The sequence below is a fragment of the Phacochoerus africanus genome, chromosome 6 (assembly GCF_016906955.1).
Source record: "Phacochoerus africanus isolate WHEZ1 chromosome 6, ROS_Pafr_v1, whole genome shotgun sequence".
Classification (NCBI taxonomy): domain Eukaryota; kingdom Metazoa; phylum Chordata; class Mammalia; order Artiodactyla; family Suidae; genus Phacochoerus; species Phacochoerus africanus.
In genome coordinates this window covers 130,102,570-130,122,637 of record NC_062549.1, presented here as the reverse complement: position 1 = coordinate 130,122,637, position 20,068 = coordinate 130,102,570, and the positions used below count along the sequence as shown (strand labels likewise).

Here is a 20,068-nt window from a genome sequence, read left to right as displayed (position 1 = left end):
ACTGACTGGCCAGAGACAACCTGGAAACTAACCCCCTTCCCGTAAAGCCTGAGGCTGTGAACCACACACGGTGAAGCAGAGCCGTCCTCTGGGTCCCTCACCTGCCGCTCTCTGCCCAGCGGTCCTGTGCCACTCACACTGGGGGTGTGGGCAGAGCCTCCTCCCGGGCCCTGGAGGCGGCCCCTCCTCTTGCAACATGGCTTTGCATTCTATTTGCAGTCATTGTCAAAAACAGGCCTCCGTTACTAGGAAGTACACAGAGTAAAAGCACAAGTCATTCTCTGGAGTTTACCTTCGTTTCAGGATCGACTCCGGGGTCTGATCTGTGCGTGAACTGCTGGCCCGGCTACCCCTCAGCTCTGTGCTTCTCTGCCCAGCGGCCTCTAAATCCTTCCTGCCACCCTACAGCCCTGTCCTCAGAGACAGAACTTCCTTTTCTAGAATTGCTATTTGGGGTTCAGAATTTTCTTTATTAAATAACAAAAATAAAAAATGATTGGGCAAAACGATTGCATACTTTTCCTCTAGAAAAAACGATGTTCGAAGAAAAAGGAACTCGTAAAAGGAACTCTGAAGAACAAACTACGTCCTGAAAACACCATGCGATGCCAACACAGCACTTGCATACTTCAAAAAACTGCCTTCAACTTTGATGCCAAAATTGACTTTAAAATTGAAGCTGTTAAAAATACACGCTTAATTTAGCAGCTTTTAATTCACAGGGTTTTTTCAAGGGTGGGGTTGGAAAGTGGTGAGTTGAATTTTGCCCCAGAGGAATATACTGCTTGTGTACAAGTCAGACTTTCTTCTCAGAATAGATTTGTGGGCGGCAGGATAATTAAAAAGCGCTTGGCATAATTGAAGCTCTGGTGAGGAAGTGACTCAAGTCATGGCCTTGCCGTTGGGTGTACATGAACTGCTTTAAAACGTGGATACTGGAATGTAAGGCCCTAAAAGGACTGCATTAAGATGAAAAGCATCTAAGAGGCCAATGATAAACCATACTTTCATTTTTAAATAGGATATGAATAACTAAAATTTTATATTGATTTCACGTGAAGACTGAAACTTGCTATACCTATAAGAAATATGAAAATACCTTTTTTTTTGTCTTTTGTCTTTTTTTTTTGAGCTGCACTGGTGGCATATGGAGGTCCCCAGGCTAGGGATCTAATTGGAACTGTAGCCGCTGGCCTACACCACAGCCACAGCAACACGGGATCTGCCACCTACACCACAGCTCACAGCAATGCTGGATCCTTAACCCACTAAGCGAGGCCAGGGATCGAACCCACAACCTCATGGTTCCTAGTCAGATTCGCTTCCACTGCGCCATGACGGAAACTCCCGGAAAGACATTTTTTTAAAACGGGTAGCTAACGCTCTTAGTCAAAACAATGGAAAATAAATTACAGAAAAATGTTTACTCATTTCAATATTAACATTTCAGGACAATTCAGCAACCTCTAGCTTTGTGAGTTGTTAAATTTAAAACCAGTGAAAATTGTCTTGTTATTTACAGAAGAATCAGATACTACTTCTTTCTTGAACTAGAGTACTTAAAGAATTAGGCTTCCTTTTAAAGATTAAACAGCATAATTAGGCAACTAAAACCAGTGCCGACCTTGGGGAGCGGAGTCTCAGACGAGCAGCAGCTGAAGTAACGCTTTTCACATCATATTCTTCAGGACCATCCGAGTTTGTTTTTACAGAAACACTTAGTAGCTTCAAAATTAAATTACTAGTGACAAAATGAAGTCCTAAACTGTGTGAAGTCACTGAAGAAACTGAAAAAGAAGTCAGGAAAAAGAACCACCTTGACTGAAACTTGAAGAGGAGCTTCCTATGTGACGAGAACAAGTTTCAAAATAGTTACGAGCCAGCCTGGGTCCGTCATGACCTCGATTATCAAGCCGGATCTATCACCACCTGGATAATGACAGACCCAACCGAGACGATCACCTTAAGACCAAGCAGAACAGCGGAAACAGCACGTGCCATTCTGTGTGTAGTTCTGAAGAACCTGTGCTTCACGCCACTCACTTTCCGACCCTTTCTGGGGGCTCAAAGCCGATGACTTATGTCTTCATTACAAATTATACTGCTGAAACCAAAATCCCAAATTCCTTCGTATTAAATTTCAGTTGACTTGTCAACAAAAGGAAAGATGAATTTCTTTCCTCATCTTTTTCATGGTAATTTTGAATCTCATTAACATGCTCTTATTAACAGTCTCGGGGTTTCCCGGCTCAGTGTGGAACCCCCTGAAATCAGTTAAACGTAAAAACGGAAATTTAGGAGTTCCTTTGTGACATAGCAGGTTAAGGATCTGGTATGGTCACTGCAGAGGCTCGGGTCACTGCTGTGGTGCGGGCTCAGTCCCTGGCCTGGGAACTTCCACATGCTGTGAGTGCAGCCAAAAGACAAAAATTTTATATGCATGCATGCATGCATGCATGTATGTATGTATGTCTATGTATGCATGATTATTTTCCAATATTAATTCTATCTTAAAGTAATTTTCTATTTTGTACTATGTTATAAAACAAGTAAATCAAGGGCTGAGAGTGGGAAAGTAGCAAATTCTTTGTTTCCATGAAAAGTCACTAAAGAAAGTCAATAAAATAGGCACAATTTATCAGGCAAATATGAAGAAAGAAAAAAGTATGCAGAGGTGGCAATGTTTATATCAGCCAATTATAATTCAAGGCAAAAAAGCATAAAATAAGACAATGAAACCTATTTTAATAATACAATTTCCAATAAAGACATAAGCCATCAGCTTGTGGCCGACCAGAAAGGATCAGAAAGGATTAGAAAGCGAATGACCTCAGACATCTTTTACTAGGAATGGACATTATCCAAATAATAGCAGTAAATTACGTAGAATAAAAACACTGCATATAGAAGGAAAAATGAACAGACCTACACAGGCAGTGGGAGACTTTACCACACCTCAGCATTACTCTGTAGCAGACTAAACAGACAAAATAAGGAAAATTTAGAAAATCAATCATAGAGTAAAAAAATTCTTAATAAATTTCCAACAGCAGAAATAACAAAAGACCAGACTTTTCCTATAATAGGAAAGCAAGAATATCTCTTTTAAAAACACACATATGGGAGTTCCCGTCGTGGCGCAGTGGTTAACGAATCCGACTAGGAACCATGGGGTTGCGGGTTGGGTCCCTGCCCTTGCTCAGTGGGTTAATGATCTGGCGTTGCCGTGAGCTGTGGTGTAGGTTGCAGACGCGGCTTGGATCCCGCGTTGCTGTGGCTCTGGCGTAGGCTGGTGGCTACAGCTCCGATTGGACCCCTAGCCCGGGAACCTCCATATGCCGCGGGAGCGGCCCAAGAAATAGCAACAACAACAAAAGACAAAAAAAAACAAAAAAAAACACAAAAAACCCCACACATACGAAATAACAAAAATACAAACAAACCCCAAAAATGCAAACCAGGCACAGACATACCACTTATACCTCTCACTTGCCATTATGGCATTTGGCCAGATATACATTGAAAGCATCAGAGTCTTGCATTATTTAGACAAAATAAAAATAAATAGTGCAATGGGTCAAAATAGATATGTGCATTCCTATGCATCTGGAAGAATATACCAAACCCCCCAAAACCTTCTTTGCCACTTTGGGAGGCTGCTAGGCACTCACCATTTTTCTAAAAATTGAATCGAGCAGTTCAGCTTTCTGTGTCAGGGTAATTAAACAGGAGAGGAGGTGAGGTTTTTTCCAAAGGAAAGGAGGAATGAGTAAATGCGGAAGAATAACCGAATGAGAAAGTCGCCACTTTGCTTTCCTCATGAAAGAAGGGACTTGGCCGAGATCATCCACGGCTGCTTAAAAGCATTTGGTAAAAGCCGATGTCATTCTTCTCAGTGGATGAGTCAGCCTGACATCACCTGAATCCACGGATCCATGTTAACTTACAACAGCGCGACAACCAGCCTCTCACGTGGCTCCCAACGTGACGCAACTGAAAGCAGACAGCACCACCACCAAGATTCTTGCCAGACACATTTAAAAGCGAATTCAGTCAAGATTTTGGACCTAACTACTGGTTTACAGGAAAGACAGGGGATGGAGAAACATTAAATAATGCCACGAGAATATAATCGGCCAAGTACAGACGGTAAGAAATTCTCTAGGGCAAATGATCCAACGTAGCCCATAAATAAATGTAAATGTTCCATAAATAAATGAAAAAGTAAAAGAAAAGGAGCTGTTACAGACTCAAGGACATGTCTGCCAAAGGCAATGTGTGGATTTTGTTTGGATCCTGATATGAATAGGTCATTAGCAAAAAGACATTTTAAACATAAATGATTCTTAATAAAAGTACAGTGTTAAATGCTAATATTGCTAATTACGATCTTATATTGCTTGTTTTAAAAAGGCAAGAGTATCAGTTGGAAAATGAACAGAATTAATTAGTAATGTAACTAAAACCAAGATAAAAATGATAGGAGCTTCCGCTGTGGCACATAGGATTGGCAGCGTCTTGGGAGCTGCTGGGAGGCGGGTTCTATCTCTGGCCCAGCATAGTGGGTTAGGGAGCCTGCCTTGCCACAGCTTCGGCTTAGGTTGTGACTGGCTCTGCTCCCTGGCCCGGGAGTTCCATGTGCTGCAGGGTGACCAAAATGGACAAAAAAAAAAATATACATATATATATACACATAAATTATAGTGTTTGTAATATGAATTACTAGTTAGAGGCTAACAATTTTTTTTTTCTTTTTAGGACTGCACCCATGGCATATGGAAGTTCCCAGGCTAAGGGTGAAATCAGAGCTGCAGCTGAGGCCTAGACCACACCCACAGCAACACCGGATCCGAGCCGCATCTGCAACCTATGCTGCAGCTTGTGGCAACTCCAGATCCCTAACCCACTGAGCAAGGCCGGAGAGTGAACCTGCAACCTCAGGGAGACAATGGCAGGTCCTCAATCTGCTGAGGCACAATGGGAAACTAGAAGCTAACAAAAACTCCCAAATACTTAGACACTATTTTACAAAGAAATGCATGTAAGTCGTTTGAAGAAAACTATAAATCTTACACCAATACAAATGCTTAAGCTGAGAATTAGGGTTAAGAAACTATTTTATCCTCTCGTCCACTGCCTTAATAATCATTCAACATTAAATGTGCTCCATCTTTTTACCATAAACAACCTCCTTTACTCTTATCAATCTATTAATCAATGCCATGCGCTAGGTAACTTGATGGTTTATTTTAGTAAAAGTGTCTCCCTTCTCTTGAGAATCCCCAAATCATTAGCTGAAGTATGTGGTGATAGAACCGTCTCAGCAGCAGCAGCTGGATAGAGACTCACAACCGGATCCTTCTGTTTAACAAGGTGGGGGTTGCTAATCCACTTCTCAACAGCTGAGGAAGTGACTGCAGCCTCATAGAGCCTGACCTCGCCTTGATAAACACAGGCTGCTTGGCCAAGGCTCACTGCAGACGCACACACAGCAGCTGCCACCATCGGCACCAACCCGATGCTTAGACGATCCTGCTGTCCCGGCCCCTCTGGGTCGTCCAGTCTCAGGATGTACAGGGGCCACACTGTCTGCCTACAAGCTCATTCCAGCAGGACGTGATCCATCATCACAGGCTGTGGCTTCTTTACGTATTTATCATCCGACGGGAGGCCGCCGCGTTGAATCAAACTACAATCACTCATGTGCGAATACATTCTAATAACTTCGCGCATCCTCCCTCAGCTAACCATCACGGCCAACTCTCTACTGGTTCAATTACTTACAAGTTAAATAAAACATCGGTGAAACCAAGACAGGTTTTGAGAACTGGACAGAGAATATGCATTTATCAACAAAAAATCCTAAAAAAGGGACCCAGAGACTTACAGACTTAGAATAAGAAAGGTAATACAATTACGAATAAGCATAAACTCAACCACTTGCTTCAGTCATTTTCCCGTCACCAATGCTCGCTTTACCCCCAGCTGTTTCAAGGCCCGATTAGACCGCACGTCACCCAACGCAAAGTACCAACGTACGCGTTCCCCAGAAACAAGCCTGCGACACACAGAGGAGGGACTGAGGCGGTGAGGAGGCCAACAAGACACCAGGGTCCACTCCACTCAGCAGCTTGGCTGGCCTTCAGACCCAGCCCGGCGTCTACACCGCTGGTGCGCAGGCCTTCAGACCCGGCCCGGCGTCTACACCGCTGGTGCGCAGGCCTTCAGACCCGGCCCGGCGTCTACACCGCTGGCACGCAGGCCTTCAGACCCGGCCCGGCGTCTACACCGCTGGCGCGCAGGCCTTCAGACCCGGCCCGGCGTCTACACCGCTGGCGCGCAGGCCTTCAGACCCGGCCCGGCGTCTACACCGCTGGCGCGCAGGCCTTCAGACCCGGCCCGGCGTCTACACCGCTGGCGCGCAGGCCTTCAGACCCGGCCCGGCGTCTACACCGCTGGCGCGCAGGCCTTCAGACCCGGCCCGGCGTCTACACCGCTGGCGCGCAGGCCTTCAGACCCGGCCCGGCGTCTACACCGCTGGCGCGCAGGCCTTCAGACCCGGCCCGGCGTCTACACCGCTGGCGCGCAGGCCTTCAGACCCGGCCCGGCGTCTACACCGCTGGCGCGCAGGCCTTCAGACCCGGCCCGGCGTCTACACCGCTGGCGCGCAGGCCTCTGAAGAGCCCACCAGCACCCCAGCTTGCACGCAGCAGACCGCACGACTTCCCAGGCCCCACGAGCCAATCCCAGAGATATTCCAGTTCTCTGAAGAATCCCATCTATATTAAAACTAAAATCTCTGACTAAAAGGTACAGACTTCCTGTTTACAAGTGAGTTATGAGGATGAAGCATACAACATGGGGAATACAACAGAGTCCATAAGATTTTAGTAACTTTGCGTGTGACAGATGGTAACCAGTGATTTTAGAATGTCTGGAAATAGCGAAGCACTGTGTTGTACACCTGGACACAGGGTTGTAGGTCAATTACACGTCGATTAAAAAAACCTGTTACCTGGGCAGCTTCAGATGAGCGGAGGAGAGGAAGCGTGAGCCAGACGTAGGCCAACGCCCACGGCCACAGACATCATCCACGGTTCCGGTACACGCTGGCTAGGTCCTACCTAACGGCTTCTTACAGGCTTAGCAAGCTTTTCATCTCAAATTCAAAAACAACAACTGTGATCACGAAGGCACAGCTGGGAAAGTGAGAAGGCACGTTCATACAACGATCGCCAATGAAAATTCGTATCACATCTGCAATTCGTTTTGCACTAACTGCAACCTAACCTGACTTTTAAACACATTGGAAATGCTTAATACAAGTGGATAATCGAATAAACATATGGGAGAATAAGCACCAGCTTCAGGTATTCCTGAAACTGCTATCAACTGAGGAATAAAAACACCACACTTCTTAGAAAATGAACAACTGTTTCCAATTTCAGAGCTCCGTTCACAGAGCTCCTTGACCGGCGTGACTGACCTGAGAGATGACCTGGCCAAACTGATATCCACACGCATGTCCAATGGTGGGTTTGACTGGTTTTTCTAGGTGTCAGGCACTGGCTCCGCACACAGTGAGTGGCGGAACACAAGCAGTTCTGCCAGCATTTAATTGTTACTTCAGGACAAACGGCTAACTTGCAAAATTCTTATAGCAAATGGCATGAGCAATTCCGTGTTTCAAGAACCTTGAGATTTTTCGTGGCATTTGATACATTAGTTCTCATCCAGCTGTTTATCTAAACGCCCTCATTTGACGCAGACAGCGACTTGTCCATGATGGCTGTTACTGCAGGAACACCGGCGCGACATAATTATCCGATAATGGAGCGGCAGTTAATACATTACGAGGCATCCAGAAACAATGGAACAGGAAGTCTCATTTTACTCCATCCTGGCAGCCCTGGGGACTCTCTCTTTCAAATTGTGGTAGGAAGAAAGATTAATTTTCCTGGCCATTTCTTTACTAATAGGCCTGAACATCTCGTAAACACGTTTAGTGGTCATTAGCAATCCTCTTACGAGTTGTCTGCTCTTACCCTTTGGCCATTCTTGGTAATGAGCATTCATATTTTATTAATTTGTAACAGCTCTTTTATATGTTGGGCAGGAAAAAGAACGTATAGACATCTTTGTGTCAATTATACCCTCAAGTGTTATCCTTGGTATTTTAGCGTGAATCAGCTCACTTGAAATGAAAATTCTAATTTCTTGAAACGCTTCAACTTCTGATCGTGTTCAGCCTCACGGACACTATCGGAAAGGCTAAAATTTAACTTTTCGCAGAGCTGAGAAGAGTAAAGACCAAATTAGACTTCCGGCATAAAAATGGAAATGGATGAAGTTTTAAGGTCATTAACTGTGGTTATCTTTAGAAGTAAAAACAAATCTTTCAAAAATAGAAACAGTTTTAGGTAGCATTACATTCAGGTGAATTCAATAAGTTTAATTATTGTGTTATTTAGCAAGTTTACTTATTAAAATAAAATAATTAATTTCTCTTAAGAACCATTTATACAACCTTTACCACCTTGGGTTTAGTTGCCCTCTCTCTATTTAGATTTTTTTTTTTAATCGAGTTACTGTTTTTAAATGATAGGGAAAGATATATATTTTACAAAAAAGCTGCAAAAAATAAGCTTTAAGCTTGCAAAAAGCAATAACAGTATATAATTAAAACCTTTCTAATGAATTAATGTACAAAGTTTAATTTTTATACTTTTAGCCAAAACCTATTGTCAATATTAACGCCGTCTAATACTAACAAACTAGACCTAGAGGGCTGCTGCTAATGGTTCTTCCCTCCAACGCCCACCGAGCTTCGCCTAAGGAAGGAGATATTTATTCTTAAAAATTAAGAATAAACTTTAAAGTGTTAAGGAAACCTTAACTCTTAAGGAAAATAGGATTTATTTTTAAATATTTGTGTGTGTGTGTGTTTTCCGAAAGCACTGCAACTAGCTGCAATGTTAAATAAATCAAAACCACTCAGTTACACTTGGGATGTGAGCAACTTGCCAACACAACAGGAGCAAAAGAAGACAACACATGGGATGTGTGTTAATTCTTACACAAGAAAAAGAAGAAATTCCGTTAAACTAAAGCAAAGAGCTGCCAGCACGCCCGCGCCACCCTCCCGACCCCAGAACCAGCTCCCTTGCGCTTCCTGGGTGGCCCCTCTGGTGATGCATGAGGCCTCCCCGCCCTGCATTTCCCCAGGCTCGGCCTCTGCCGAACCGACATCTGACCCTTCACCCTCGCAGGCCCCCGACGGGCGCTCTCCCTTTAGGAGGCCGAGCCCCCTCTCGCCTTCGAAGCTCAGAGCTGGCGGCAGCATCGCTCCCCTCCACCGTCTGTGCGTCCGTCCGTCCGTCCGCCCAGGCTGCCCTGAGCGGGCCGCGTGCGGGGCCCTGCGGTAGACGCAGGCGAGGGGACGGCACGTCCTCCCCGAGGGCGACGTCTAGGGAGACAAATGCGCCGCCTCCGAGCCCGCAGCTGACTGTCCATCGCGGAAGAAAGGAACACGGAGGCCCACGAGGAAGGACGTAGGATTTAGGCCGAGGGCGACGGAGCGCAACTCAAGAGGAGAAGAGGAAGGAAGGAACCCGGTTTCACGGAAACCAACGCGCAGGTGGGCAACAAGGCGTGGGAGGGGGGCGCAGGGCGGGGGCTGGAGGCCGCAAACCTTCCCCGGAGCCCGAAGGGCCCTGACGGTCAGCTGCCGACTTTGGATTCTACTCCAAGTGCAACCGGAAACCGCTGACAGAGTTGGTGTGTGTTGTTTTGCTTTTTAGGGCTGCACCCGCGGCACATGGAGGTTCCCAAGCTAGGGGTCGAATCGGAGCCGTAGCCACCGGCCTACACCACAGCAACACCGGATCCAAGCCACATCCGCGACCTCCACCACAGCTCACAGCAACGCTGGATCTTAACCCTCGGAGCGAGGCCAGGGATCGAACCTGCGTCCTCATGGATAGTAGTCGGGTTCCTAACCCACGGAGCCACGACAGGAGCTCTGAGTTTTAAAACTTCATTCCTCACCGCGGTCACCACTCATCTGCTCAGGTGAAACCAGGATGCGTGCCCTTCAGCTCCACCCCAGCGCCCTCCACATCCGGAGCGCGTCACATCCCAGGCTTCTCAGCCCCCCATGGCCCTGGGCTCTGGGACCTCCAGCTCCCCTCAAGCAGGCTGCCCTCCACTCTTTCCCTGTCCCCAACTCCTCCGTCTCGGAAAATCAGATGCCAGTACTTCAGTCTCAGACCTAACCTCTCACCACGCCTCCCCTTCAGCTCTCCACAGCCACATGCGTCCTCCAAGCTTTGCGTTTTCTCCTTATCTGCTCGGAGAAATAAGGGGGGTATAATCTGGTGAGAATACGGGAGAAGTTCTTAGCATTTCCTCCATCCCTCGCAGGCACGCAGGCTCTTCTGACCCTGCTGAACGCTCACACCAACACAGTCACCTTGCACACACCCACAGGCAGGCGCTTGCTTTGATGACAAAAGGTGAATCATACCTAAAGCAAAATGCTGTGATTTTTCTTAACCCAAAAATAAAACCGTGAAGAAATCTCCAGCCAGCAGGTAGAGATCAAATCCGTTCTTTAAAGTGCCACACATCATTCCAGGCAGACACTGCCTGCGGTGGCCCTGCAAGGGGGGCTTTGCCCGCTGTTTGCTGCCACAACAGCTGACCCCAGAAAACCTCGAGGCCGACCTTTCGGTGGAGGGCAGCTCCCCTTTCAGCTTTCAGTTCCCTGGGGTTTCCGATGTCTGCAGAGAGAGTATGAATTCACAGCAAAGTCTAAACGCCTCTTCTGCACAAAGAAACAATGCCTGCCAGCTTGTTTTCATCTGCCACCATCAGCTGGCAGTTAGTAGCCATGACTGAAATCCTACATTTAAAACCTCAGAAATTATAATGGCATCTTAACATACACTTGAAAAACAAGATGAAGTACGTTGAGACATTTGGTAACTTTAAAAAGTATGCAATTATATCATTAAAAATTAATAACAGCATTTTCCTTTATTATAGTAATATGTACATATATAGGACCCTAATACAAAATAACTATAGAATTACTTAAAATCATGTACTTGCTCATAATTGGCCTGGGTTTATTACAAATTCACTTGAATGGTGGCTACAGTCACAAAAAATGATTCTGGCTGCTTCTCTGTGTATAAAATATCCTAAAAACCTAAATAAATTAAATAGACATTAACCCAGAGTTAAGTGAAAATTATTCAGCAAGAAAGGAATACTAACATGTATCTTGTTTAAAAGTTTCAATTGGACAATAAATTATGTTTAAAAAGTCTTTAAACTCTAATACTACCACCCATAAATCATGAAGTATAACAATAGAGTATATTTATTTAATTTTTACCTAATTCTTTATTAGGCTACCAGTAAAAAACAAATCCCACTGCTTATAGAAAATAAACCCAACAATTTATCCAAACATTGTTATATAAGAAGTTTTAAGAAACTGTAAATAATTCTTAATACTCTCATTTTGATTCTCTGACTTCTCAAGACTATGCTGTATTTCCTTCAAACAGAGTTCCTGATGTTGTGCTTTCTAAATAAAAAAAGGAAAGAAAGATAATTAATGACATTCATATCAAAAATATAGTCATAACATAACACTTATAGGCACAATATTGAACCCTTGATTTTTAATTTTTAAAGGAACGAATCCTCAAGTCTGATGTGTTTGTTATTAGTTCATCTCAGAGCTCACTTTTCTTCAGAATCCAGGCGAAACAGAGCACGTGCATGGTCGGTCTCTATTGTGATGGTTTGTTATAGCGCATTCACTAGCCTCAGATTGTACAAATGTAACGTGACTAACTCAAATGGGTTTCCTTTAAAACCATCACGATTCCCATTACATTTAACATGACATATTGTAATACTGGTTTTTGCCCTTTTCTTTGCCTAAAAGAATGACTTTCGCTATCTTAAAAGTTGACAGAATTCTAGTTTTGATAATATGAACACTTTCTTTTCAGAATCTTTTTTAAAAAACAAAGAGAACTCAATATCAGAGGTGTTCTTTGAGGAAAAAGCTAAAAACCTAATGTATTTTTTAAAGTACTCAGCTGGATATAAATTCCCAAGCAGATCTGCTCACTGAACATCCTTTAGACAGACAGGCTGCAGATACCACTGGGTTCCCAGCCAAACGCAGGCACCTCAGGAAGAAAACCTCTCATTTCCTTCCTATCAGGTGTTCAATGCACCTGACACCACCCGAAACGGAGCGAGCGCATACGAAACGCCTTGCTGGGCTGAGCCCTGCGAAGTCACAGGAGGAACGTGGTGAGTCATCAAGGAACACTAATTCTACTCACCAGCTCGGAGGGAAAGGTGTTAACACAAACACCTAACCGGTAAGGTGCCATGCGAAATGCGACTGGCTTTTAGGATGATACGCAAGACCCCAAAGACGTGTCAGGCTTCTTGGCCCGGGGTCAGCTGCTGAGGGTCACCTGGGGCCTGTGTATCACTGCACCCGCCCCTGAGCTGTGGGCAGAAAATGTGTAGGACCTACCACTCTGAGGGCGCTGCAGAAAGACTGGCACGCAGTCACCTAGGGGGCTGGCTCTTGGGGCTCAGAGCTCAGGTGGGGCTCAGGCATGTCCACAAAACAGAGAACTGCCAACTCAGCTGTCCCCAGGACAGACGACACGTAACCTAGCTTCCCAGCAATGTCTGAATTCTAATTTTTTTTTTTTTTTTTTTTTGCCTTTTGCCATTTCTTGGGCCGCTCCCGCGGCATATGGAGGTTCCCAGGCTAGGGGTCCAATCGGAGCTGTAGCCACCGGCCTCCGCCAGAGCCACAGCAACGCGGGATCCGAGCCGTGTCTGCGACCTACACCCCAGCTCACGGCAACGCCGGATCGCTAACCCACGGAGCAAGGGCAGGGATAGAACCAGCAACCTCATGGTTCCTAGTTGGATTCGTTAACCACTGAATTCTAATTTTGACCACTGTAAAAATTAGCAGGGTTAACAAAACATCAGATCGTCAATTCATTTACATAGGCAGATTTAGCCAAGTCCTAGCAAACACACCTCATGTTAGTATACTTATTTTATTTTTACACAAAGAATAGCACACGTTTTACAATATCAGAAACTCTGCTAGTGAGCAAAAAAAAAAAAGTTTTGAAATAATGGGGAAGTCTGTGTTAAATTAAAGGTGAGAAATGTTTTGTTCTGATTAAACTGCCACGGAACTTTCGATGGCAATAAAAGTAAACTAATATTACACACCAAAAATCATTTAACTTTTGAACCATTCAGGTTATCAATATTTTAGATGCTTGGAAATGAAAAATAATTTTTATGGAGTCTGGCTCCTGGAAAAAATAAAGTATCATCATTTCCTTGTCATCGTTAAGTAGGTAATTTTCAAGTAATTCAGTCACAACCAGTGCAGCTTTCACAGTATGCTATGCCAATGGATTATTTCATGAATAATTAGGAAAAAACATCAGAAGACTAATTAAACACAGCCAATTTGGTATATTCATTTCCTGGCTGAGTGCATTTGCCTCACATACAGATATAAAATATTTACTTAACATCAGCTTATAACTTTCTAAAATATAATTTTCATTAAGACATACTAAAATCTAACTCACAATAATAGTGTTTATCCTAAAATATGAAAAATTCATACAAAAAAATAAGTAAACAATATCTGTAACTTTCACTGAGCACCTGTCATGCAAAAGTAACACAGAGGGTCAGGGCCTGATGAGACTTTGGGGAAAATGTAACAGAAGCTACCAAAGAGGCAGGATAATAACGTCTGGTGCGATGCCGACACTTTCAGGTTCTCAGATTTATATTATTTGCTATTTTTAATATTATGAGTAAAGCAATAGCCCTGATCCCCCTCATTCTGTATTTTAGCTGTTTAAAATACATGTCAGAATTCTTTTTTTCTCTCTCTCTCTCTTTTTTTTTTTTTTGGCTTTTTAGGGCCACACCTGCGGCATATAGAAATTCCCAGCGTAGAGGCAGAATCGGAGCTGCAGCTGCCGGCCTGCACCACAGCCACCGCAACGAGGGATCCAAGCTGGGACGGTGACCTACGCCACAGCTCACAGCAACGCTGGATCCTTAACCACGGAGCAAGGCCAGGGATCACACACACATCCTCATAGACACTGTGGGGTTCATAACCCGCTGAGCCACAACAGGCATTCCTCCACGGAAGAATGTTAACTAACGTATTTGTCATAAAATACATTGTCACACTAATACGTACACTGCTCATTTTGCAAACGAGTTGATTCTGTTCTTCAATTTTCTTTCTAAGCTCCGTTTCCAGCTCTAATATTTTAATTTGTAAAGCCCTTTCTCGAGATAACATTTTCTCCATTTCCTCAGAAACCTGTCATTTAAATTAAAAGAATAAAATAATTAACTGTGCTTTTGTTAAGGTACGATTTAAAGCCTGGGCATAATTACACTGTATCTCTTCTTTCCAAGGAGATACTCTTTGGATATTAGACAATTTAATTAGAAAGTGCTTAAAGAAACACCTAGAGGATAAGCGTGCCCTCTCCTTGCTGCAGACGGAACTGAAACATGAGCCCGAAGCAAGCGGACGAGTCATTCCTATCTGCGCTGCTCCGTGACCGGGTCTGCCGCGCCCTATATCCCCAAGCCCACCGCGTTCCAGAGCATTCCACACGCCCGTGGTGTCCAGAGTGGCGCTGGGCTGCAAGCTCTCAGTCAGCACTGAGTATGGACCTGGAAGCACAGGACTGGGGGGCGGGCAGGTGATATTTACACTGTGCACACACAACCTGCACACACAAAACCTACGCACACACAAAACCTACACACACACACAGCCTATACACACACACAGCCTACAGACATACCTACAACCTACTCACACATCCTACACACACACACACACACACACACACACGAGACTGGTTCTTTCACTCACTTCCAAAGTGCTATGAATTTGAGTTTTCCCCTTGCTCTGAGGGCTTATTTTAGCAGAAAGTCAGGATGCAGATGTGTGGGCACCTATGGGCAGGGATGCTGTGTCGGAACCACAGAATCAAAGTGCAGGCAGGAACCTGCTCAGAAGCACGAAGCTGGCAGCAAGGACCACGCTCTGAGCGGCTACAAAGTTACGGAGGAGACGTCCTGCGCAGAGTCCAGGGGCCGTGGGCGACGGATGCTCGAGCCGGGGGAGACAGCCCTCAGGACGGTGTCAGTGCCCTTCAGGGTCCCTCAGCGTGGACAACGGTGACGGGGCTGGCACGTCCCATGTGACCGGAACCAGAGTGACCCCCGACTCCACCGGAGCAAGAAAGGAGGGGTGGACACATCTCTGGGGACCCTCGACGCCTGTGAGAAGTGACCCGAGAGCACTTTAGGCTGAGTCCCCGGGGCAGGCACGTCTCACTTTCTCCCAAAGGCCAAGGGGAGGAATCTGGGCTTCACTGCTACGCTGGCCCTAGACCTTACTGCTCAGCTTTTATTCAGTGATGTGTCTGTCAATTTAAATTGTTTTACCAGAGTTAAAAAAATCCAAATAGGAGTTCCTGTTGTGGCTCAGCAGTAACGAACCCAACTAGTATCCATGAGGACGAAGGTTCGATCCCCGGCCTCACTCAGTGGGTTCGGGATTCGGGATTCAGCGTTGCTGTGAGCTGTGGTGTAGGGTCGCAGATGCGGCTTGGATCTGGTGTTGCTGTGGCCTATATAGCTCTGATTCGACTCCTAGCCTGGAGACTTCCATGTGCCGTGGGTGCAGCCCCAAAAAGCAGGAAAACGTCGAAACATATCTGTCACACGTACACTGTAAGAGCCACGTTTCAAGGACATCAGCTTTTGTGTGACTCTCGTGAACTGGCCTTTACCCGGCCTGGGGAAGAGCGCAGGTGCGAGAGCCTGTAAGACGGCAGGATTCGGAAGCTGGGGTGGGATGCGTTGAGTGCGAGGTGTCCGTGTGACGTGGAGACGCCGCCTAAGCACCAGGACACCCGAGGCTAGGTTTCCGGGGAGAAGTCTGAGTCATCAGGGCATCAACCGTCACCTTTTCAGTACAGTTTCCTCCTGAGGAAACTCTTCTCCCCCATTTTATCAAAATTAAGAAACTCAAGTTGAGAGCACAGCTCGTCCTGGGTCGGGTGTAACGTGTCAGAGCCAGGACACAAATCCGTTTCTTGTGAGCTCCAAAGTCCACCCTGTGTCCTTCCAAGATGACATTGCAAATCCTTTGCTATTTACCTCTGATCTTCCTGCATTTCCTCCCGCCCTCCAGACGACCTGCCCCCGCCCGGGTGCGCCTGGTGCTCCCTGCATCGTGGCACTTCCTGCGGTTCATTCGTGCGTATATTTATCTATGCAGCAGTATTTGCCAAGAGAAAAGGGAACTCACCTTTACAGCTCACCAGATCTTGATCAAAACCAAAATGTTCAATAATTTGCCTATTTTCTTTGGTTGTATTTAAAACAAATAGAAGAGGGGGACTCCTTCGCAGTGCTTCCTGTCTCTTCCCTTTGCCCCGACACACCATCATTTAATTCATTGAGGGAAGTAACTCTGGACCAGTGATGTACCTGTTTAGCTCCAAAAGGGAAAAACAGGTACAAAACCAAAAATGTCATTGCTCCCTTCACCTTGTCACCAAGATATAACAAGAACTGTAGGTTTGGCAAGATGAGATATTGTTGGTGTGAAAAGATGACTCTTTGGTAAACGAACGGAGAAGCTTCTAGAGAAAGAGCACGCGTACCTGCTGTCTTCCTTCTTCCAAAGCAGCGTCCAGCTGCCTGGCCAGCGCCGCGCATTCTGTCGCTTTCTCTCTGAGCTGAGCGTCGCTGTGCTTCAGACACTCGTCCTGGTCTGCCAGCTTCTGTTCAAGCTCTTTGTTTTCTGCATCCATCTGCTCTAATTTTCTTTTTACAGAAGACATATATTTCACAATTACGGTGTGTGTGGGAAAATGGGACGCCAATTTTGAGTCAATTAAATACTTACTGTTGAAGGTTTCCACACGTCAACTGGATAAGGTCCTTTTCCTCTTCCGAAGAAAGTCTGCTCAGAAGATGACGGTGTCCATCCACCTAAGAGAGGAAGACGTTTTCTTGGTTGTTTTCTGTATAATCAGCTTCCAAAAAAACTATACATTTTATCATTAGAACAACTATAAAAAACAAAAAGGCATAAATGTTACTACTACTCCTACACAGAAAGACAGCAAGAAACATTACATGGTTAGAACACGAGTTCTTAAATTCCTGATTGAGTTTAAATAACTAGGCAGCTTCATGGAAAATCCTCTACTAATATGTTTACTGACAGATGGTAATGAAAGCATTCTGAATAACGTTTTACTGAAAAAGAACTTTTATTAAGTAAATGTGAAGATTTTAAATTGATTTCCTATTGTTAGATTCTTACAGTTACTCTTAGAGTTTTCTGTTTCACTTACAGATACTGATTGATAATTGCATATCTGTGAAGTTGTAGCTTTGAGTATGAACTTTATTTGTGAGATACATAATGAAATAAATAAGCAAATCAACCACAAAAGACACACTTGCCCTTGCCAAGACAAAATACTCTGCCCATTGCTTCAAAAGCTAGATTTAAATAGTTTAAAAAGTTTTGAAAATAAAAGGACTCTCATAATTTCGACTTAGGTTAGCTATGGGATTTGACATTTTCTTAGGAAAAAAATCTCTTCTCAGAAACTTAAAAAATTCAGCCAAGTTTTTTAAAACAGAATGCATTGCAATATGAGAATCCCATGAGTTCCCATCGTGGCTCAGCAGAAATGCACCCAATTAGAATCCATGAAGATGAGGGTTCGACCCCTGGCCTCGTTCAGTGGATTAAGGATCCGGCGCTGCCATGAGCTGTGGTGTAGGTGGCAGACGCGGCTTGGATCCTGCATTGCTGTGGCTGTGGTGTAGGCCGGCTGCTGCAGCTCCGATTCAACCCCTAGCCTGGGAACCTCCACATGCCGCAGGTGCAGCCCTAAAAAAAAAAGCAGTAATAATAATAATCCAGATTACATTTGAAGATATATAGGATATTCTTCCTAAAATTATTTTGCAAATAAAGAAAAAAAACTTGCTACCATCCTTGGACATGCTCCTTTGAAAAAAAGTAATTAATTAAAAAATATACTATTGAGTGCTTACTAAATATTAGGTTACATCAAGACTAACAGGGCACCAGTGATCCCTCTTCTGATGAAGTAAAACAGCATATATTGAAAAAAAGATAGTTGAGAATAATTCCAGTAAACTTGATACTTGATTCTAATTAAAATAAATTCTAACCCTCATAAGGTTAATGACAAGGGTTCATCTTATCCTCACATCAAACAAATAGCTGTAAACACAGCTTCACTCCTTGGCTCACGCTATGACTACGGCCTCAAAAGGCTACATACAGATTTTTAGCAATAAACTAAATCAGCAACTTCAATGAGCAATTTTTCACTATAAAATACTAAAAGAATAGCTTGCAGAATAATATTCCAGCCTTTGCGTGAAACTGGCATTTTATCAACTTGTTTAAACGAGAGTAAGCCGCCCGCCGCGAGGCCCCTGCACCGGGGCGGGTATTCCAGCGCGGCCCGCACATCCAGCAAAGGCCGGAGCGACGGCGGGCCCTGGCCCTGAAGCTCCCCGACGGCGGCGTGAGCCCCTGTGCGCAGCGCCGCTCGTGCAGCCGCAGACCCCGCCGACACCCCCGGAGCCTCGGCTCCGCCGCCGCCGCCGGCAAAGGCGCCGCAAGCGCCAACTCCGGGCCGCGGCGGGCCTCTCCTCGGGGAATGAGCGCGAGAGCACAGAGCGAGCATCAGCGCGAGGTCCCACCCGCCTCCTACGCTAGAGATGCTTCTAATGCACCCCGCGTTCCAGGCATAACACCTTGAAACACACAGATTTAACCAAGTCCATACAAATGCACTTGGAAGGTAGACTCTGCTACAGAAGAATATACAACTCGAAAGTGGGCTGGATTTTAATGCGTTTCCAAGAAGTCTGATGAGCAAATGAATATGGGTAATGTTAGCTTGCAGGGAGATGTTTAAATTACTTAGGCAAGCAAACTTTTTTGAATCCCACCATTTCTGCTCAAGTAGATATTGCTAATACAGCTAGCGTGGCGTCTTCTACCCTCCAGCCTTCGGGGCCCGTTTCCAATCCCTCAGTTAACTCAGCTATCCCAGTGACAGCAGCCTTGCTGCGCTCCGCTCGGTCTAAATCAGCGGGGTTTACTGGCTAGAGTTTCCGGATGTTGGTACCATCGGTGCTCGGGAGGCTGTGACTTGATCATGAATTGGTACCATGGACAAACCTAACTGCGCCTACATGAACCTCTCTGGCTGCTGCAGTCCCTCCTGCGGCACTTTGGTGCGGACATGACAAGAGGCAACCCTAAGAAATGCTTGTATTGCTAATTAAGAAAAAAATAGCAAGACACAGGGCATTCAGGACGCTCATAGGGAGGAAAAGCAGGAGCTAAGCTCTTTCCCGGAGACAGAGACGGGAACACTCAGAGCTGCTGTGCAACGGCTGGCATTCTTGAGCACAAAAAAATAAAATGAGAATAAGGCCTCCCTCTGGGGAAAACCAGGAGCCTTCACCCAGGGTCTGGTTTGAGAGCACTTGACCTCACAGCATCTGAAAACCACAGGCTCCAGCCCCATCTGGGCTTGGGAACAGGCTTTTTAATAGGCTTTTATTTGGAGCACTGCCTACAAAAGAGGAGCCACTTACACTGGACCGTGTCCTGAGAAAAAGAGATCGAAGGGCGTGAAATGACTTCTTCTCTGGTCGCCTTAAAAACAGGTGAGAAGTAATTCTAGGAAGCAGGGCGCCCACATGACGGGACGTCTTTATCTCGCAGCCAGCGGGATGCCTGCTCGAGCTCCCCTCTTCCTCCACTGGAGCCTCACTGGGACTCTCAGTCCCAGATGTTGGGCAGAGCAGACAAGTCCCCTTATTATACTCGGTTGGAACCGCCCGTGCTATCCCATGACCTCTGCAG

General features: G+C 45.4%; 1 protein-coding gene across 5 annotated transcripts in view; it reads right to left on the bottom strand.

Annotated features, from left to right (window-relative positions):
• Nucleotides 1-11,015: 11,015 nt before the first annotated feature.
• Nucleotides 11,016-20,068, bottom strand: part of ODF2L (outer dense fiber of sperm tails 2 like) — a 362,976-nt gene continuing 353,923 nt past the window's right edge. For 4 of the 5 annotated variants that reach the window (XM_047785400.1, XM_047785399.1, XM_047785398.1 and 1 more), the window contains exons 12-15: nt 17,042-17,127; nt 16,797-16,959; nt 14,300-14,425; nt 11,016-11,596 (exon numbers count right to left, since the gene is read on the bottom strand). In XM_047785400.1, the coding sequence (XP_047641356.1) occupies nt 11,468-11,596; nt 14,300-14,425; nt 16,797-16,959; nt 17,042-17,127 (504 nt within the window). In that variant the 3' untranslated portion in view covers nt 11,016-11,467. Of the gene's footprint in view, nt 11,597-14,299; nt 14,426-14,912; nt 15,403-16,796; nt 16,960-17,041; nt 17,128-20,068 lie in introns of those variants that run through there. The other variant, XM_047785402.1, reaches the window with a different exon arrangement.